The 21,419-nt window shown below is 35.8% G+C and overlaps 1 protein-coding gene across 1 annotated transcript in view; it reads right to left on the reverse strand.

The window, feature by feature from the left end:
• Positions 1-15,919, reverse strand: part of LOC131044674 (beta-fructofuranosidase, insoluble isoenzyme CWINV1) — a 55,632-nt gene extending 39,713 nt beyond the window's left edge. The window contains exons 1-3 of the mRNA XM_059210896.1: positions 15,855-15,919; positions 15,699-15,764; positions 15,418-15,586 (exon numbers count right to left, since the gene is read on the reverse strand). Of these exons, the coding sequence (XP_059066879.1) occupies positions 15,418-15,586; positions 15,699-15,764; positions 15,855-15,919 (300 nt within the window). The remainder of the gene's footprint in view (positions 1-15,417; positions 15,587-15,698; positions 15,765-15,854) is intronic.
• Positions 15,920-21,419: the final 5,500 nt, after the last annotated feature.

The following is a 21,419-nucleotide window of genomic DNA, read 5'->3' on the forward strand; positions in this document are numbered from 1 at the left end:
CTTTGGGAGATTGATGGTTTTTGGTTTTTGGCATTTCTGGTTTGGCACTTAAATGGCTTTTCCATCTTGTGTTGCCATCAATGCCAAAGGGGGAGATTGTTGGTATTATGGATGTGTTGCATTGGTTTTGTCATTGATGTCAACACTTGTCAACACATATCCTTGTGGAGATCTTTCGTTATGTTCAATGGCATGTTCAGTGGCTTATGCACAGTCACCGGTATTTGGTTCACCAGTAGGTTATATTGTTCACCGGCATAGAGGATGACTTGTTATCATCTGGAGATCACTTGGTTATGTCTAAGACATAGTTTGACACTTGGTTTTGGTGATTTGGTTATTGGTCTAATCGAGTTTGCATATTTGTTGTTACCGGCAAATTGGTCTAGGTTATGGATCGGCAGGCGCTATCTATTCCAAATCAACATGACATGTTATGGAGATGATTTATTGATTGGTTATTATTGTAAATGCATTAAGTAGACATGATGCATCACATGTTGATTCATTTGTAATTGATTTAATTGTAATATTCTTAGTGAGCCGACCTACACATTTGGTTTTAGGTTTTGGTATATATGTAAGATCTCATTTGTGAGATTAACATGGTAGTGGTGGAGGAATGTAATAAGGTATATGCGAATATAAGCAGAGCTACTCACACAGACATTATTTGAAGATTCAAGGAAGGTATGAAGAAAACAATCAGAGCTTAACTGGTACTGAATCCAACATATGAAGATGCTACTTTAAGTAGTACATTATCATTGGATTTAACCATCCAATTGTAGTGAGTGTGACTCTCATTTTGTGATTGAGTAGTGAGCTCTAGGCAGTTGGTCTTTCTGCACGTGCAAGCCCCATTTGTACAAACATACTATCTGCAGTAGTATCATCTGATTGTGGTAAGGTTTCCCACCATGGTTTTTCCCCTTACAGTGTTTCCACGTACAAATATTTGTGTTATGTGTTGTGGATGTTATTTGTCTTTCTGTTTCATGCATTAAACTTTACCAGTATTACTATTAACTGTTAAACTGTCAACCGGCATTAAGTTTGGTTTACCAGTATTATGCATCAAGTTTGATTAAGTTATATTTGGGATGAAATTATTAGACAACTGATTCACCCCCCCTCTCAGTTACCTCTGGGTCCTAACATAACCTAGTAATCAAACTAAGGTTTGATTAAATCCTCTTTAGCCATTTAATTGATTAAATCTTATTTATTTAATTAAAACCCCTTTCCCCTTTAATTGAATTTACATTTGATTAAAAATACCTTTGCATTTAAATAAATCATTATTTATTTGTGAATAGTCCTCCCCACTTGCAAAATCCTACAAATGCAAGTTGCATCCTTTTTGGCTAAAATAAATCTTTTTTTATTTTATCTAAAATGTCTATTTTCCTCTTACATTCTCCTACATTTCCCATTAGCATGCTAATATTCTTCTAGAACCTCTCTAACCTCTCATCAATTAGCCTAATTCTTCTAATCATGTCACGTCCCTAAATTTGAGGGAGTCACTTCTCCAAATCTGGAAGAAAGTCTTCTAAATGCATTGAAGACTTTACCTTCTCCAACAAGTTAAATTGTTGATTCTTCCAAACTTGTAAGGTTATCTAACTTTCAACAAGTTAACCTCCAAAGTCTTCAAAGATCATTTAATGCCTCTTACAAGACCTCATCCTAGCCCATGATGGTTGTCCCTTTGGTCATCCCTCAACTTTGCACAAGAGTTTACCTCTTGGACAATAACATGCTCCCTTGGATGATGGAATTATCCAATGATGTCATCTGTTGAGGTTACCCCTAAAACTTACTTAACATCTAATGCTTGCTTAGAATCCTCTCAAGCCATCTCAAGGTGAGTTTTTTCAACTTGGGATTGGATTGAATTCCTCCTATGGATTGATAACTTTCAATCCTAGCCCTTGTTGAGATTACTCAATCTCAACCATCCATTTCTCTATTTTCTCTATAAATAGAGCCCATTCATTCAATCTTAATATCCATCATCATGTGCATCAAATTTATAGTCATTGTTAGACAGTTCAGATAACTGGAAGACAACTGAGAGGGGGGGTGGGTGAATCAGTTGTCATAGATTACCGGAAGCATTAGCATTTTAAAACAACAATAGTGGAACCCAAAATAATAATACCAGAATAGCAGTTAATCTAATTAGGCCTAAACAACAATCACATAATAAAATCCATCCACACAACACCAAGATTTGTACGTGGAAAATCTGGTAAAGGGAAAAACCACGGTGGAAAGCCTACCCACAGTTAGATAATACTTATGTAGTAACTATGTGAATTTACAATGAAGGGGCCTGCACATGCAGGAAGGCCAACAACCTAGAGCACATTGCTCATCACAAAAGGAGCCTCACTGAATACATACAAATAGAGACTACAATCCAAAGAAGTGTTGAACTGCAAAAGATTACATCTCCTATGCCTGAGTATAGTTCTGGTTAAGCTCAATACTGGAGGATTAAATCCTCTTACACAAACCCAATTTGATCTCCAATGATCGACCAACTCCTTTTCCTAAATGATATTACATTATTCGCACATTACATTCCTTGACCATGACCTCTTACAATAACCATGATGATCTACAATGAGATCTTACATCTTATTTATACAAACCCTCGACCATAAACAATCAGGTCGACTACCAAACAATAAACCAGTTACATAATTACAAACCATGTCAGCCTTAGACCAAAACAAATAATATCTAACACATAAGACATCTCAGAAATACAACAATAGGTCCTATCCACATGTTACATCAATGTCTGTCCATAACCTAGATCAACTAGGACCGAGTATAGGTCCACACGCTTCAACAATGATCTCCAAACACCAAGTCTCAAACATAATCACCAATAGCATCCTAAAACTCCATCAGAAGCTGCACCAACACCAATTATGCAATGCATCAAAGATCTCCACCAAAAGCTCTATCGGTGAAACCCTCGCCGGAACCAGAAACCAATCTACATAGCAAGAATGATATCATCCAATCACCATACCAAAATCAACTGACCAAATATGAGTATAATCATTATGAATAAGTCAATTCCATCACTAGATTATACCGAAGTCAACTGGATCATGTCAGATCCAAGTTAACCAAAAACCACTCAACCTACTGGGACCAGAAGGGTGTCGGTAAAGCATCCAAACAGCTAGTGTTGACATCAATGACAAAACATCAATGCAACGCATAATTAATTCCACCAAATGGTGAACAATATCTCCCTTTGACATTGATGGCAACACTAGATGTGAAAAACATCTAAGTACCAAGAAATTCCAAACAAGTCTCCCCCAGTGGAAGACAGCCAACAATCTCCTACATATAGCTCTAAATATCAATGTCTCTCCCTTTGAATAATATCTCTGTAAAGTTATGAATTTATTTTTCACATCACTATATCTCCCCCTTTGACATCAATGCCAGAAATCTGATAGAAATATCAAAACAAAAAACATAAGCCTCTGAATCTCAAAGCTTACTACTCCCCCTGAATAGTAGCATCCAACATCAGTGTCAAAATTAATAGTATCTTTGATAATGCATATCAGACTGATGCCAAACCGCATCAATCAAGTCTCTGCTAGAGGGGCAGAAACCCCCAATCTGTCTCTCAGGTACTCAAATGATTCCTTGGATAGAGGTTTATGAAAATATCTGCAATTTGTTCTTTAGTGTTCACATAAACCAATTTAACTTCATTTGCTTCCACCTTCTCCTTCAAAAAGTTATACTTGATAGATATGTGATTTGTCTTAGAATGAAATACCGGATTCTTTGATATATCAATAGCAGCAAAGTTATCATAGTGAATAACTACCAGTGCATCACAATCCACCTTTATAACCTTCAACAGTTGCTTCATCCATAAAACTTGTGTACAATTAGTAGCAATGGAAACATACTCAGCTTCAACAGTAGATAAAGAAGTACATGGCTTTTTCTTATTGATCCATGAAACCAACTCCTTTCCAAGAAAGAAAGCCCCACCAGAAGTACTTTTTTGGTCATCATCTCCAGCCCAATTAACATCTGTATATGCACATAAAGTAAAGTTATCATCCTTAGGATACCATAAATCATATTCTGATGTACCTTGCAAGTATTTAAAAATCCTTTTCACTGCCATCTCATGATTGTCTCTAGGATCACTCTGAAATCTTGAAACAATACAAATAGCATTCATAATGTCAGGCCTAGTCCGAGTCAAATAAAGTAGACCTCCAATCATAGATTTGTATCTTGTAGGATTTATCGGTGCAAAAACATCTTTCCTTGTCAATTTCTCACTTGTAACCATAGGTGTACTTACCGGTGTAGAATCTCTTGTACCAAATTTCTTCAACAATTCCTTAGCATACTTAGCTTGACAGATAAAAATAACTTTGTCAATCTAAGTAATCTGCAAACCTAAGAAAAATTTCATCTCACCAATCATAGACATCTCAAATTTTTTCTCCATGTTCTTAGAAAATTCTATGCACATTTATCTTCACCTCCAAAACTAATGTCATCAACAAATACTTCAACAATCAGTATATCATCATCAGTGATTTTATAATATAAATTACTAGACCTGCACTGCCCTTAGTAAAACCAAGATTCAAAAGATATTTATCCAACCTTGCATATCAAGCTCTACGTGCTTCTTTCAATCCATATAAAGCTTTCCTTAACCTGCAAACCATATCAGTATCATCCGATAGTGAAAGACCATCAAGTTGCTCAATATAAACTTCCTCATCAAGATCCCCATTCAAGAATGCACATTTAACATCCATCTGATAAACCTTGTAGTTTGTATAAGCAGCATAGGCAAGAAATAATCTTACAGCTTCAATCCTAGCTACCGGTGCAAAAGTTTCTCCATAATCAATTCCTTCCTTCTAAGAATATCCTTTACAAACTAATCTAGCCTTATTCCTTATAACTTTACCATCCTCATTCAATTTATTCCTAAAAACCCATTTAGTTCCAATAACATTTTTATTTTTAGGTCAGGGAACCAAAGTTCATGTGTTTTTTTTCTCAATCTGATCTAATTCTTCTTCCATAGCTTTTAACCAAAATTTATCTTTACATGCCTCAATTACTAATATTGGTTCAACTTGTGAAATAAAACATACATCATTAGTTGCCAGTCTTCTTCTTGTCATCACTCCATTGTTTTTATCCCCAATGATTTGATCTTCAGAATGATTCAATCTCACATACCTAGGAGTCTTCTGACTCTCTGTTCCTCTTCCCTGTTCTTCAGTTACTGTAGAATTCTCTGATGTTGTCGGAGTAACTGGTTCAACTCTCTATTCTGGTAAAGGTGCTACCGGTTCATATATAATCATTTCTACTGCCGGTTCCTTCCCATAAATTCTAATTTGACTTTTTCTCAGCTCATCTACTTTGACATTAGCACTCTCCACTATTCTCTGCAATCTCTTGTTATAACATCTATATGCTTTGCTTTCATTAGAATAACCAAGAAATATGCCTTCATCACTTCTAAGATCAAATTTTCCAATAGTATCATCTCTCCTGATATAACATTTACTACCAAAAATTCTGAAATACTTAACTATAGGTGTATTACCAAACCATAATTCATAAGGTGTCTTATCGGTTTCTCCTTTGATATGTACTATGTTGAATGTGTAAACCATTGTATTAATTGCTTCTCTCTGGTAGATATGAGGTAGATTAGCTTCCATCATCATTGTTCTAGCAGAATCCAAGATAGTTTTGTTTTTCCTTTCCACAACTCCATTATGCTGAGGTGTTTGGGGAGCAAAAAACTGTCTTCTAATACCATGCTTGTCACAAAAGTTATTAAACTCACCGGATGTGAATTCTCCACCATGATCTGATCTCAAACATTTAATCTTTAATCTTGTCTCAGTTTCCACTTTAGCCTTAAAGATTTTAAACTTTTCAAATGCTTCAGACTTTTGTCTCAAAAAAGTAACCCACATCTTTCTAGAATAATCATCAATGATTAGCATGAAATATCTATCACTGTGAAAACTTTTAACTCTAGAAGGACCACACAAATCAGTATGAATAAGATCAAGAACATCATTTGATTTATCTTGTATACTCCTAAAAGAGGTTCTAACCTATTTACCCATTTGACATTCTTTACATACCAGATTATAGGGCTTCATAATCATAGGTATACCTCTAACAGCCTTAATTAAACTGATCTTCACAATGCAATCAAAATTCACATGACACGGCCTTTTATGCCATAACAAACTCTCATCAATCTGTGTAATCAAACATGTCTTCTCACCAGAGTTCAAATGAAATATGTTACCTTTTGTCTGTGTATCAGTTGCAATCTCCAAGCCAGATATGTTAATGATTTTGCATTTTCCATCCTTGAACTATAATTGAAATCCCTTATCTACTAATTGTCCTACACTCAAAAGATTATTCTTCAAACCTTCAACATAATAAACATTGTTAGTATTGTTCTTACCATCTAATGATATACTTCCTTTTCCCTTGATCTTACATGCCTTGTCATCTCCAAATCTAACTAGTCCACCATCAATTTCTTGCAAAGACATAAACTTCCCTTTATCTCCAGTCATATGATTTGAACAACCACTGTCAATTACCCATTCATCCTTATCCTCAATTTTAGCAGCAAGTGCCTTCTTCTCAGATACATTCTCTTCCAGTTCCGAATCATCTTCCTTGATAGCCAAGAATACCCATTATTTCCTATTGTCGGATCCACTAGCAAAATCTCCTATCGGTTCATCATCTGAATCAGGAATGCCTTCATCATCCACTATGTAGCATGATTTGTCTTTGTTTTTCTTGAATCTATACTTGTTCTGATATCCAAGGTTAGATTTAAATGATTTTATAACTCTTTCTTCAAATCTTGAATTTCTTTCAGGACATCTAGATGCAAAATGACCAATCTTATTACATGCAAAATATTTAAAAGGTGTTTTTCCTTCATACTTACTTCCTACCGGTCCTTTTGGTATTCTTCTAGAAAATAGTGCTTCAAGTTGCTCAAACTCATCATCTTCTCTCTTCATATCTTCTAATTCTTTTGCATATAAAGCTTTCCAATCTTTCTTACCTATTGTAGATCTAGATGCATGAAAAGTAGGTTCAGTCTTCACAGCTCTAGAAGGTCCAAATTCCTCAAGCTCAAAAGCAGATAGTTTCCCAACCAAAGTATCTTTGTTGACAGATGTATTAGCCATTGTTCTTAACTCATTAATAGCCTTCATTTTGTAAGCCGGTGGTAGGGCTCTCAAGACTTTAGAAATAATTTCATCTTCGCTCAGAGTTCCACCACAACGTTGAATTCCCATAACAATCTCATTTACCCTTTCCATGAATGTTGTAATCCTTTCATCTTCTTCCATCTTCAGGTTTTCATATCTCACCCAGTAACCATCAAGTTTAGCAATCTTCACTGTAGGGTCACCTTCATTAAGAGTCTACAACTTATCCTATATAGCCTTTCCAGATGATTTGTTAGTTAATCCCATAATTCGCTGATCAGAAAGTGCACACAAGAGGGATTCTCTTGCTCTACAATCATTCTCAAGCTCCTTGTCCAGGTTATCCGAAGGAGGATTGTCAGATCCTGGATTATAGGGTGTGACACCATTTTGTGTGATCTCCCAAATCACCTTGCAAAGACATCTCAGATGCGTCTCCATCTGAATCTTCCATATTATATAATTTGTCCCTTCAAGCCTTGGTATATCCCTTCGAAAAATAGCTCCAGAAGAACTGGATGAACTTGAACTATTAGTCTCCATAGGATCTTCCTCAAGTGGTTAATCTTTTTGCAGAGAGGACCAAAGCTCTGATACCAGTTGTTAGGAAGTTCAGATAACCGGAAGACAACTGAGAGGGGGGTGAATCAGTTGTCACAGATTATCAAAAGCATTAGCATTTTAAAACAACAATACCAGAACCCAAAACAATAATACCAAAATAACAGTTAATCCAATTAAGCATAAACAATAATCACAAAATAAAATCCATCCATACAACACCAAGATTTGTATGTAGAAAACCTGCTAAAGGGAAAAACCACGATGGCAAGCCTACCCACAGTCAAATAATAATTTTGCAGTAAGTATATGAATTTATAATGAAGGGTCCTGCACTTGCAGGAAGGCCAACATCCTAGAGCACGCTGCTCATCACAAAAGGAGCCTCACTAACTACATACAAATCTAGACTACAATCCGGAGAAGTGTTGAACTGCAAAAGATAGCATCTCTTATGCCTGAGTATAGTTCCGGTTAAGCTCAATACTGGAGGACTAAATCCTCTTACACAAACCCAATCCAATCTCCAATGATTGACCAAATCCTATGTCTGAATGATATTACATTATTTGCACATTACAATCATTGACCATGACCTCTTACAATAACCATGATGATCTACAATAAGATCTTACATCTTATTTATACAAACTCTCGACCATAAACAATCAGGTCAGCCACCAAACAATAAACCAATTACATAATTACAAACCATGTCAGCCTTAGACCAAAACAAATAATATCTAGCACATAATCCATTCGAAAATACAGCAATAGGTCCTATCCACACGTTACATCAATGTTGGTCCATAACCTAGATCAACCGAGACCAAGTATAGGTCCACACGCTTCAACAATGATCTTTAAACGTCATCTCAAACATGATCACCAACAACATCCTGAAACTCCATCAGAAGCTGCACCAACACCAATTATGCAATGCATCAAAGATCTCCACCAAAAGCTCTGTCGATGAAACCCTCACCGAAATCAAAAACCAATCTTCATAGCAAGCAGGATAGCATCCAATCACCAGACCAAAATCAACTAACCAAATATGAGTATAAGCATTATGAACAAGTCAATTCCATCACTAGATTATACCAAAGTCAACCGGATCATGTCGGATCCAAGTTAGCCAAAAACCACTCAACCCACTGAGACCATAAAGGTGTCGGTAAAGCATCCAAATAGCTAGTGTTGACATCAATGACAAAACATCAATGCAACACATAATCAATTCCACCAAATGGCCAACAATCATTTTGTAGGTTATCAAGGAGCTCAATATGTCATCTTCAAGCACTTAGATCATGTTAGTTGCATGCAAGTTTAGCTCTAATTATGTTGATAGTATCATGCTAACCCCATTGTCATGCTAGCTTAATTCATAACATTGTATATCAATTTCATAGCAATATCCATGTTGGTCTAATTAGCACACCATAAGCTTTGAATTTGGAATCAATCTTAGTTTCATATCTTACATTCCACCTTGCATTTCATCTCTTCATATCATTTGATCATCTAGCTACGATCTTAGTTGCATTCATTTTGATCCTAGATCATATCATTTAAATCTCGTTCTTTAGGTTGTCATCTTAAAGATCAAGTGCTCTTCCAAGTGAGGGCCACCTTGAATCTTGAAGATCCTTGGAGATAGAAGACAATGAGATGGTTTTGAGATTTTTTTATTAACCAATGTGTTTGATTGATTTTAATCTCTAATGCAATGTCCCATTGGTGTGTTTGTGTTGTTTATGTCTCTTTTGAAGGTGCAACAATCTAAGCATACAAAAGGATTAAAAGCATTTTATGGTTAAACAGATTAATCAATTATTTTATTTGGATTGGTTAAAATCGAATTGTTGATTTATTAATGGAATTTATTTTATGTTTTTCATTTGTTTTTATTTTTTAAAAGGATAAAGTTAATTTTTACATTTATGAAATTTTAATGTTTAAATTATTTTTTTAGTGTGTGAAAAAATGAATTCATTTCAAATTTTTTTAAAAGGGTAAATGCAAATGCAAATGCATTGCTTTGAAAAAGAAATTTATATTTCAATTTTTCATTAAAAAAATAAATTGACCTAAAAATATATTTTGGGAGGAAAAAATTTTTATAATGGGAAAAAAATTTCAAATTATTTCATATTGCATTTTTAAAGAATATTTATGGAACTCTCTATCGAGAATATTCCTAGAACTCTCTATTGTGAGTTGGTTTTGGTTGGAAAATTTGTGTGGTTGGAGAATCTGGTTTCTGTTGGTTGAAGGCTTGCTCTCTTCTCCAAATTTCTCTTCCTAGAAAGCTTACCAAGTTGGTTGTTTTAATCTTCCTTTTTTTTTTAAAATCTTAGTTGAAATTCAAACCTCTGTAATGGTTTGTGTGTTGTGTTTTTGAAGAGAAATTGAATTACTGAAATTGGTTTTTTTCCATGTTTGTAAAAAAAATTAATTTCTTAATTGTTTGTATGGGGGGGTTGTGATGCCAAAATTTTCTTGTTTTTGGATAGACCTAGGAGGTTGTTGTTGTTTGAAATTATCGGGTGTTGGGCATTTCATTTTAAAATTTACTGTTTAAAAAAGGGGGGGAATTTGGGAGAAGGAAAATAGTATACACGCCATGGGAGCCATGGTTGTGGGTAGCCATAGTTGTGGCCACCCAAAGTCATGGGGAGCCATGGTTGTGGGGGCCCACAGCGTGGCCCCACAAGCCATTGCCTTCCCTCTATGGGGTGATGCGTGGCAGCAAACATAAAAATGATTTTTTTTAATTTTAATCTTTTTATTATTTAATTAAATTATATATATATATATATATATATATATATATATATATATATATATATATATATATATATATATATATATATATATCTGTGTGTGTGTGTGTGTGTTGGAAAGAAATTTTAAAAAAAGGGGAAATTTTAGTTTGAAAAGGAAAATAAACATATTTTTAATAATCATGATTTTAGTTTATATGTGTGTGTGTGTGGCTCAAATGTGTTTATAATGGTTTGAAATTTTAAATAGATATGGCAATTATTGATTTGAATTTTTAATTTAATTAGTGAGATTATTATTAATGAATGATTATTTTTGGAACTTAGATTTTTAGTAAACTTGCTCAACATGGATTAGTTAGAAAAAAAAATATTTGTATTCAAATGTCAATGGTGTTGTTTCGTTTATGATTATTTTTGTATTTAAGATATATTGCAAGTCCTTTAGTGATATATGGAATAGGACTTTTTGTATTATCATTTCCTTTGGTCATGTCTCGTGAGTAGACTGTATTTGACAATTGATTTAACCTATATGCAAGGGCTTGTATGGCCAAGTGTTCCTTAGTTGTCTTGAACTCCTTTTTGTAAACTTGGTTTTGGTACTTTTGCCTTTGAGTTCTTTTGGGAATTTTTGTGTAGTGTCATAAGGAAGAGTGGCTTTCGAGTGGGGGTTGCGCCCAAAAAGGTTAGCAGGATAACCCCTTGAAAGTTGGATAAGTAAGTGATAACCTAATAATATATTAGGGGTTCGGGTAGCTAAAACATTAATTAAGATAATTGTACATCGCTCATGGTTGAGTGCTAGTACAGACTCATGATGCAGTGGGAAGGCCTAGAATGGCAAACCAGCAACCTTGTCCTCCCGAAAGGATTGTTTGGGTCCGCATGAGACTTGGATGGGGTCAGGGGTTCAAGAGAGGCTACCAGGATAACCCAAAATGGGGGCCAGGGCCTATGGAGGCATGTTAGGATAACGGTTCCAAGCTATGTGATGAAACTCTTCCCTTATGGTCACTAGTGTGTAGCCTTGTTGATATCATCTGAATTTTTATTGTGGAGTCTTGTCTGCAAGTGTATGCTTTATATGAGTTTTCTAGATGTCATGTTTAGACCATGTGTGCATACCTTGTAGGTTGCTAGTGGGTCGTATTTCTATCTCCTAGCACAGTGGGGTGGTTCTTTTTGAGCCACATGGTCAGGTGGTAGTGCTACTTTCCATTGGTTGTGTTTGTTCCTTGTTGTGGGAGTTGGCTTCACAAGTGTTCTAGTTGCTCTTTTGGATTCGAGCATCTTGTTTTTCCAGTTGGATCCTAGTTGTCATCTTGAATCATTCTTTGTATATCTTGGACCTTTTATGGTCAGTTGTATTATTTGTTATGTGTGCCTTCATGGCAAGATGTAAATTTAATGTAAACATTATGTGTTCTTATGAGACTTAGTGATTAAGTGCAATGTAATATTATTTCAATCTTGAAATGTAAAAGAAATGTATTGATGAGAATTACATGGTTAAATGTATATCTTTTATTAGTATCTCTAATGTAATGTAATGGAAAGAATCTTCATGAATGAAACATAAGAATGTTAATGATATCCCCTACAATTGAATGAAACAATCACGATTTAGTGTAATTAAGTTTCGACTGATTAAATTGATCTTCAGTGGATTAATTAACCTTAAGAAATGTTTAGTTTGATTAGGTAAACCATGTTGGGAAACACTTTAGGAGTTAATTTAAGTCTTTCATTTGTACAAATTGAATGTAATGTTTATCTTAATGCATCATTTAGTTTATTAAAGATTAAAAAAAAATATTTACACTCTTTTCAAGTCTTTTAGTTTAGTCCCTTGGGGGTTTCCCGGTGGGGCGTTACAATGCCCATCATATATATCAAAGACATGTGATGCTTCTTTTTTATATTAATGCCAATCAGTGACCAAAAGGGGCAACAAACTCCCCCTTTGGCATTGATGTCAAATACCATAAGCTGAAAAACATTCAAGGGCAAATATGAATGAACAGATATACCTGTACTGGAGTGACACTATGCCCACATGATCTACCCCTGTTGCAATCATAGAACTATTAGTCTAAATAATGTTCTGCAAATAGCACTGTCATTGTTATGAGATTGACACTATGAAAGCATATTTTTGACATAAGCAAAATCAATCACTTTACAAGTACTACACACTGCACTGTCAATTCATTGTCAAAGATTTTGTAAGTTTGGTTCTGTAAGTTTTTCAAAGAACACTATCAAGAAAACACCGTCAAAATGATCAACATTGTCAAAAATGTAAAGATATCAACAGATGATCAATCACCATAATCAATGTTCAAATATGATCAATCACTATAATCATTGCTCAAATCTAATAAATTGATAATCAAAGTATTAATCATTGTTGAAATCTGATCAATCACTATAATCACTATTCAAAACTGATCAATTGATAATCAAAGTATACCAAATTCTCCCCCTTTTGACAACAATGCCAAAGGAGAGAAAAGAACAGGGGCAACAAAGCATAATGCATGGTACATAAAAGTACAATGTACAATCATGCATCATACAAAACACTTATGCAAAACCCAAAATGTCAAACATGTTCAACAAGGGAAGAATAAAGATGAAAAGCTCCCCCTTAAGATGAGCTTTGTACAACTACCATGGTTACATTATAATAAAATCATGCATGCTATTAGCTATGCATCAAACAAGACACTCTATGAATACTAGTCTGAAACTGAATCTGAATATACTTGTCCATATTTCATTTCTAGTCACATCACTTGTCAAAAAATTACTAGGCATTGATCTTTTGCCAACCAACTCATACAGTCCATTACTAATAGAGTAGATGCCATTAATGTTGTACACTGATTAACAAAGAAATATTGTTATTTCAACTTGAAATGAGTGTATCAACTTGTAAAAATGATGAATTATGTGTGTGTGTGTGTGTGTGTGTGTGTGTGTGTGTACACACACTCACACACATATACATATATATATGTATATATATACCATGGAGCCAAAGAAATATATGTCATCACTATCAAAAACCTCCCTTGAAATCATGTCGTTTTAACTCATACAAATTCTCATGGAACACAAGTTATCAATATATTATCATCACCAATTCTTAGGTTGACAATTCTTATGGATACCAAGGTGGATAAGATATCAACACCTTATAGTCAACAAGAAACCATAATAAGAATATGACAGGTGTAGATTTCCATAGTATAATCTGACATATATAATGAGTATATATGTAATATCCAACCTGTCCACTGAAAATATGAATATGCACAAAGCTGCATATTTGTATGTCGGTACTAATCATTGTGTATCACTGTCATGTATGTCAGGAATAAGCATCAAGAGAAAGAAACATTAATAGTGTGAATTGCAAAGATACCAACAACAATACAGATCTTCTAAAATGATACCAATACTAACCAAGGCCAAATATATGTATCATTGTGTGTCATTGTCATATGTATGTATTAAATTCACAAATGAAATGTATCAAGGATATCAAACTGAATGTGTAAAATATCAAGATGCCAAATCTAAAAAGATCAATAAATTGACATGTGAAACAACCTAGCAATTGCCAATACCTCACTACCGGTCATATCAAGTCAACCAAGTGCTGCCAAGCTCATTGTTAACTGTCAACTGTCATCAGTGCGTATTGTCATGAAAAAAATATTAGAAACCTTAAGTGCAAAGAAACCTGTTAATCAACTCTACATTTTGCCTTTTTCGTATGCATCATTAAAAAACCTCTTCAAAACAGTCACCTCATGAACCATACCAAGAACAAGAATAAAAAAAATGTAACCTTTGTATCACTAGCTAACCTTCAACAAAGCATTATTAATTTTGTTGGTGTAAATAATTATTCGTCTTGGATATTATTACACCTTACTTAAGTTTGCTTAGGAAATGCATTTCATAGTAGTTTGGGTATGAGACACTTGGGTGTTTGTGCTACATTGGGATAGTGTGTGTAGGAGAAATTCCACCTTTTATGGTGTTGATCTTGTTGTTACACTCCACTCTTGTTGTTACACTCCACATTCAGTGGGTGATCCACCTCATGTGGACTATTATATTATTTCTCCTACCTACCCACACCTATTTCCTACCTACCCTTGTTTCTTATTGAGCCACATGTCATGTTTGTGTGCTCACATATCCCTAGCCTTGCCTATATAAGCAAGCTCATCTACATTGTATGAAAACAACTATGTAATCAGATTATTGATCATTTTCTATTGATGAGAATACAGTTTATTCTTGTCCCATATTATGTCTCTATTTTGTATATTTCATTGAGCTCTTGATCTTGGCAAAATCTCACATGGTATCAGAGTGATTGGGGCTTCATTGATTCATCCTGAAGAGACATTATTGCGACGTCAAGAGGCAGATCTAAGGAGCAGCATCTTTTGGAGGCGTCCTAGACTAGATCCGACCCCGCCATTGCCATGAATTTTGGTTATAAAGTCGACCTATTTTGGTGAGAAAAAAAATTCTCCAATTTTGCTATAATCGTACGGATTACGAAATTTTTTAAATATTTTTCGAAAAAAAAAAAAAAAAAATTTCAGAAAATATTTCGTCAAAAAAAATTTTTTGAAAAAAAATCGAAAAAAAAAAAAAATTGAAAATAAAAAAAAAGGTGTTTTTTGGGGGGTCCGCAGAACCCCCCCCCCCCGTGACCCGCCATACCTGCAGACCTGCAGGTCTATTCCCGTCGCGTACCGATCTGCAGCGCTATCAGTCGGTGCCGTGTTCCTCGCGCCGCCGTCCGTACCCTGCGCCTCGTCCCGCACCCGCCGCCGCCGCACCGACGCCCAAGGTCCCCGCCGGTACACGCTGCGTCCTCCCGGCTGCCGCCGCCTCGCTCTGCACGCCGGCCGCTCGGCTCCAGTGCCTCACTCCTTGGCGGTCAACCTAACCCGAAGGGCCCGCGCCCGCCACGTGGCAGGCGGCCACTGGCCCGTGGGCTAAACCATACCTTCTGTAAGCTCGATCATCTGCCACATCGTACGGTACGGACCGCCACGTCATATGCCACGCAAACCTACACAGTCAGATTTTCGTACACAGTCACTATGCCACGCAGTTTGTCCGTACAGTGACACGTCATCATCTGTACTGCCTAATCATCTACCCAGTCAGCAGTTCGTACAGTACAGACGCCCAGTTAGCAGAGGGCGAAGTTTTTGTGACGGTCATACGGCCGTCAAATTTAACCCAGTGACTTGTTGACGTCAGCGTCACGTCAGCGTTTTCAAAATTTGGCAGGCCCCTCTCATTTGCATTTTTTATTTTGCAGTTCAACTTCAAAATGACCATAACTTGCTCATTTTTGCTCCTTTTTTCGAACAATTTGTTTTGAAATGGGCTAAAATTTCGTGCTCTCCAAAGTGGTGAAGAAATTTTTTGATTTTGATGCACGGATTTTTTAGAAAATGCAGTTTTTGGTGACTGTACCTGAGTAATCCCAGTTTTTGCAACTTCAGAGGCTTCGTTTGGGGTCATACGACCTCCTTTTCAGGTGTCATTTTTGTTGAAAGTGCGTATTTTTTTGTCTACTTTCACATGATGCTATCAGATTGATGCTATTGTAACTAGAAATTGTACTTTCAGATTTTGGCCATTTTTGGCTCTCTTGGTACTTGTATATTTGCTTGAATCTCAGTTAGAATCATTGCACTATTGATTGAAGTCTTTTTTATCTCATTTGAGAAGTAAAATTTGCATCATAAGCCCACTTTGCCTTGTTTTGCAAGTGGCTCATTGTAATCGCACTAAGTATAAAGTGCCAAAATCATCACTTTGGGGGGGGGGGGGGGTACTTTGATTGAGTGAATTTGGGGGGGTGTCTCTTGTGCTTTGGTGCTCTTGTGTTCCTTCCTTTTCGCTGCTATGGGTTCTTCTAAGTTTCCTCTCTTAACTCCTCATAATTATGCTACTTGGAAAATTGATGCATGAAGTAACCTTATGGAAAAAGGACTCACTCATTACATTGATGGAACTATTGTTGCTCCAACTGATCCTAAGGCTGATCCAGTTGGTCACTTAGATTGGCTCACTAAAAATATCATGGCAATTGGTACCTTAAGAAAGTATGTATCAAAGGATCTCATTTTTCATATTGAGAAGCGTACTCTAATCAAGGATGCTTGGCAAAAGTTTCAAGACTTGTATGGTCAAGTTGATGAGATTAGGGGATATCAAATTGATAGTGATCTCACCATGTTAGATCCCAAGAACTTTGATACTATACAAGATTATGTCACTAAGGCAAATGAGTTGAGGGCACAACTCAAAGATTGTGGCATTGATAAAGAGGATACTCAATTGATATTCAACTTGATAAGCAAGCTTCCACAAGAATATGCAACATTTGTTTCTAGTTTCCAAACCCATAGGATGACAATGGGTTCAAGCTACAAAATGTCTACATTTGATGCTTTCAATGAAATGTTGATGATGGAACAAACTAAGTTGATAAGCATGGGCATTCTTAAGGCTTCTAAGTCTCAAGCATTAGTGGCAAATCAAGGAAACAAAGGAAATCAAGGAAAGGACAACTCAAACAAGAAGAAGTGGCAATCAAAGCCTAAAGAAAAAGCACCATCTTCTCCACAACAAGGATATTCATCCTCTTCCAAGAGAGATAATTCACCAAAGAGGGAGAGACCTACTTGTGCTTATTGTAAAAAGATTGGTCATGAGGAGCATCGTTGCCATTCTAAGAAGATTGATGAGCTCACACATATCATCAAAAAGCATAACATTGATTTGCCTAAAGTCTACAAGAAGGATGATTCATCAACTTCCACTTCCTCACATTCAAAAGGAAAAGGGCAAGCATTCATGGCTTCTACAAGTGGAAAGACTCACTCTTTTGGAACAAGAAAAGGAAAAGCTCTATGTGCTACTATCAATCATGACTCAGAGAGATGGCTTCTAGATTGAGGGGCTTCTCATCATATGGCATCTTCGCAGTCTATGTTCTCTACATTTGAGCCTTGCACCATGCCACAGATTTTGATGGGCAATCATACATACATGGATGTGATTGGGAAATGATCTATTGACATTGGGGATAACTCCTTCAATGATGTGTTGTGTGTAACCCACTTGACAAACAATCTCTTTTCTATCTATCAAATCACACATGGCGCAACTAAGAGAGTTGTGGAGTTCACACCTGACTCAGGTTTCATTAGAGACATGGAGACTAGAACTATCATTGCGACTGGGGTGGTTGATCATGCAGCTTGGTTATACTCCTTTTCAGATTTTGTTGATGATGATGATTTCACATTTGATGATTCTACACATTATGATCACACTTCTTGTGATAGTTCAGTTTTTTAGGAGAACTTTGGACACTTGAACATGGGGATTCTCACATGTGACCCCATTCTTGAGCCTTGTATTTCATCTCCTCCTGTTGATATCACATCACCTATTGATGATGCAGATAGTGCGACAGTTTTGCCTTCATGTGATTCAATGCAGCAAGATATTCATTGTCTTCCAGCCTCAGCTTCATGGGATGATTACTTGACAGACATTGCAGGTTTGTTTGTGGGATCCTACATTGCAGATTTGGGAGACATCATTGATGACATTCATCTTCTCTTTGATGAAGGTGATCCTTCTTCGATTGTTGCGAGGGCACACTTTGACCCTCTTGTTCATTCTCTACATGATCATTCTTTTGAGGTTGACATGATTGTGGATACTTATGTACAGCAGTTGGAGGAGGTCTCTTTATGTTTTGAGGAGACATGTGAGTCTTTGGGACATGTTCTCCATCCATCTCCACTAGATCTTGGAGTGCCTTTTTCAGCAGTGTGCCACAGTTTACCACCTTTGGAGGGGGTATCTTTCAGCATCCACATGGGGACACTTGAGCAGTTTTTAGATATTCCTTTCATCATGAGTTTTCTTCATACATCTTCCCTTCATGATTGGGGAGACTTCATGGATACACCTTTGGTTTTGTTTCTTCCTAAGGGGAGGAATGTTGTTCGACGTTCGTGGAGCAGTTTCTTCATACATCGAGCTTCTATCATTGGTGCAGATTCCACATTGAGGGGGGGCTTCCTAACTTCTCTTCTTCTCTCATATGGGGGGGACTTTTTCCTCACATGGGGTTTTGTCCTTCACATTCTTCTATGAGAGTTCTCTTGTATGTTTTTCATCTCTCTTTTGGGGGAGGGTTTTTTCCCATTGGGTTTTTCTCTCTTTCCCCACTTTGTGAGAGATTTCATTGCATTGGTTTGCATGCATTTGCATTTGTACATGGGTACCTTACATCGCCTCGAAGCCGGGACCCATCTTGCATTGCTTAGTTGCATTGTAGACTTAAGTGCATTCCCCTAAGTTGCACTTAAGGGGGGGTGTTGGTGTAAATAATTATTCGTCTTGGATATTATTACACCTTAAGTTTACTTAGGAAATGCATTTCATAGTAGTTTGGGTATGAGACACTTGGGTGTTTGTGCCACATTGGGATAGTGTGTGTAGGAGAAATTCCACCTTTATGGTGTTGATCTTGTTGTTACACTCCACTCTTGTTGTTATACTCCACATTCAGTGGGTGATCCACCTCATGTGGACTATTATATTATTTCTCCTACCTACCCTTGTTTCTTATTGAGCCACATGTCATGTTTGTGTGCTCACATATCTCTAGCCTTGCCTATATAAGCAGGCTCATCTACATTGTATGAAAACAACTATGTAATCAGATTATTGATCATTTTCTATTGATGAGAATATAGTTTATTCTTGTCCCATATTATGTCTCTATTTTGTACATTTCATTGAGCTCTTGATCTTGGCAAAATCTCACAAATTTCAAATACCAACACTTATTATCAAGAGCATTTAAAGAGAGCAATAATCATTTACTCAACCAAGAATATAATCAACATTATCATCTCAAACTAACCATCTGTTTACACTGACGGACTTGATAAAAGATGATAATTCACTTCCATCGTCTTTAAAGGCAAGCAATACATTATGACAATAACTAGGCAGATGTGAAGCATCGAATTCAAATTAAACTCACCTTCTTCATTCATCCTTCATGAGAAAATTTTCACACAAAACCGTTTTTTATTCTTTCCATGTATACCATGATGATTACTTTGAATCAGAGACCAATCACAATCAAAAAATACACAAAACAGAGACTTCCAATAGGCTCTTTGAAGAGATTTAGTCCCATCTCTTTCTCATAAATGTATACACATTTTTAAGAGTTATTCTCTTATCTCTGGTAACTATAATATCTCATTGTAGTTGTCAAGTTTCCATGTTTCTCCTTTATGAACACAAGATGATAATCATAATTTATCCACTTCATGTTGACTACACCATATCACTACAACTTTGTTGACATCAATCATCCCAAAGTCAAACAAGATACAAAATTCAAACAATGTCAGACAAACTCTAACATTCTTTGTACTACTGCAAATATTAACTTCCCCTAAAATGTAGCATTTTGACAACATGTAAATTGCTCCAATATTGACTTCATGCACTGAACCTATCACAATGCACAAAATGATGATGTGAACTAAATTCCCCCTTAATTTATACCCATTGGTCTTTTATGTAGCATCATTATTGGTGTTATAACGTAACTCATATCTTTTTTAGTACCATTCATTTGATCTTTAAGAAACCCTTGAATCATGAAATAAATCTCCTCTTTGGGCAATTGTCAAGCAATACTCAGCTTAGCAATGCTCAAAACATATTCATTTTTCCACCAATGTGAAATGATGCATGCAAGATATTCACATGTTCAAATATCACAACAAATGTAAATGAGTATACGATCAATGAATTGTACTGAATCTGCAAAGAAAAAGTTGACATGAAAAAATAATATCAAAATTTCAACAAAGTCACTTTTTAAGAACACATTTATCACTTCCAGGCAAATTCTGTGTCTGAACAAATTTAAGTTATTGTCACTAAGTTATCACTCTAAAAGTATTGTTGATATATTCAATACAAATGCATGTTGCTTCTGGCAAGAACTATCACACTCATCTACTAAAAAACTATATTGCCAATTGCTATCAAAACAATGACCACTACACTACATTATAATGGAGAAAAACTACCACATGATCACTATAGATTTCATTTTCAGAGATGTAAACAATGATGAATCATATAACCTTGAACAATCACATCTTGTCACTAAGTCTCTGCTTCCCCTTACCACATGTTGACCTTTCAAGCACTGTGAGATGTTTCTTGTGTGATATACACAAGATAGTTTTTCCTTCTTCTCGAATTTGTTTTCTTCTTCATATCTTCAAGGCTTCTTTCTTTTTCAAAACCTTAATAAAATACTTCCTTTTCTTGTCCAAAGTACCTTTTCTTTTGTTATAGACGCACTATTGTACTTTATGCCCAATATTATTACATTTATAGCATATGATATTATTTTTAAAACCAAAAGAATGATTATTTCTTTTATGCACTATGTAAGATCTTCTACTACCTTTCCAACAATTACTTGCAACATGACCAAGTCTGTGATAGGTGTAACATACAATACCATTGTCCTGATTTGTCAACCTATAAGGAATTTTATTCTTATTCCATCCAAAATCATTTCTAATATAGATTCTGCAATCTCTATCTCTATGACCATAGACATGACATGAATAGCAATAACCATAAA

The sequence above is a fragment of the Cryptomeria japonica genome, chromosome 1 (genome assembly GCF_030272615.1).
Source record: "Cryptomeria japonica chromosome 1, Sugi_1.0, whole genome shotgun sequence".
In the NCBI taxonomy this organism is placed as follows: domain Eukaryota; kingdom Viridiplantae; phylum Streptophyta; class Pinopsida; order Cupressales; family Cupressaceae; genus Cryptomeria; species Cryptomeria japonica.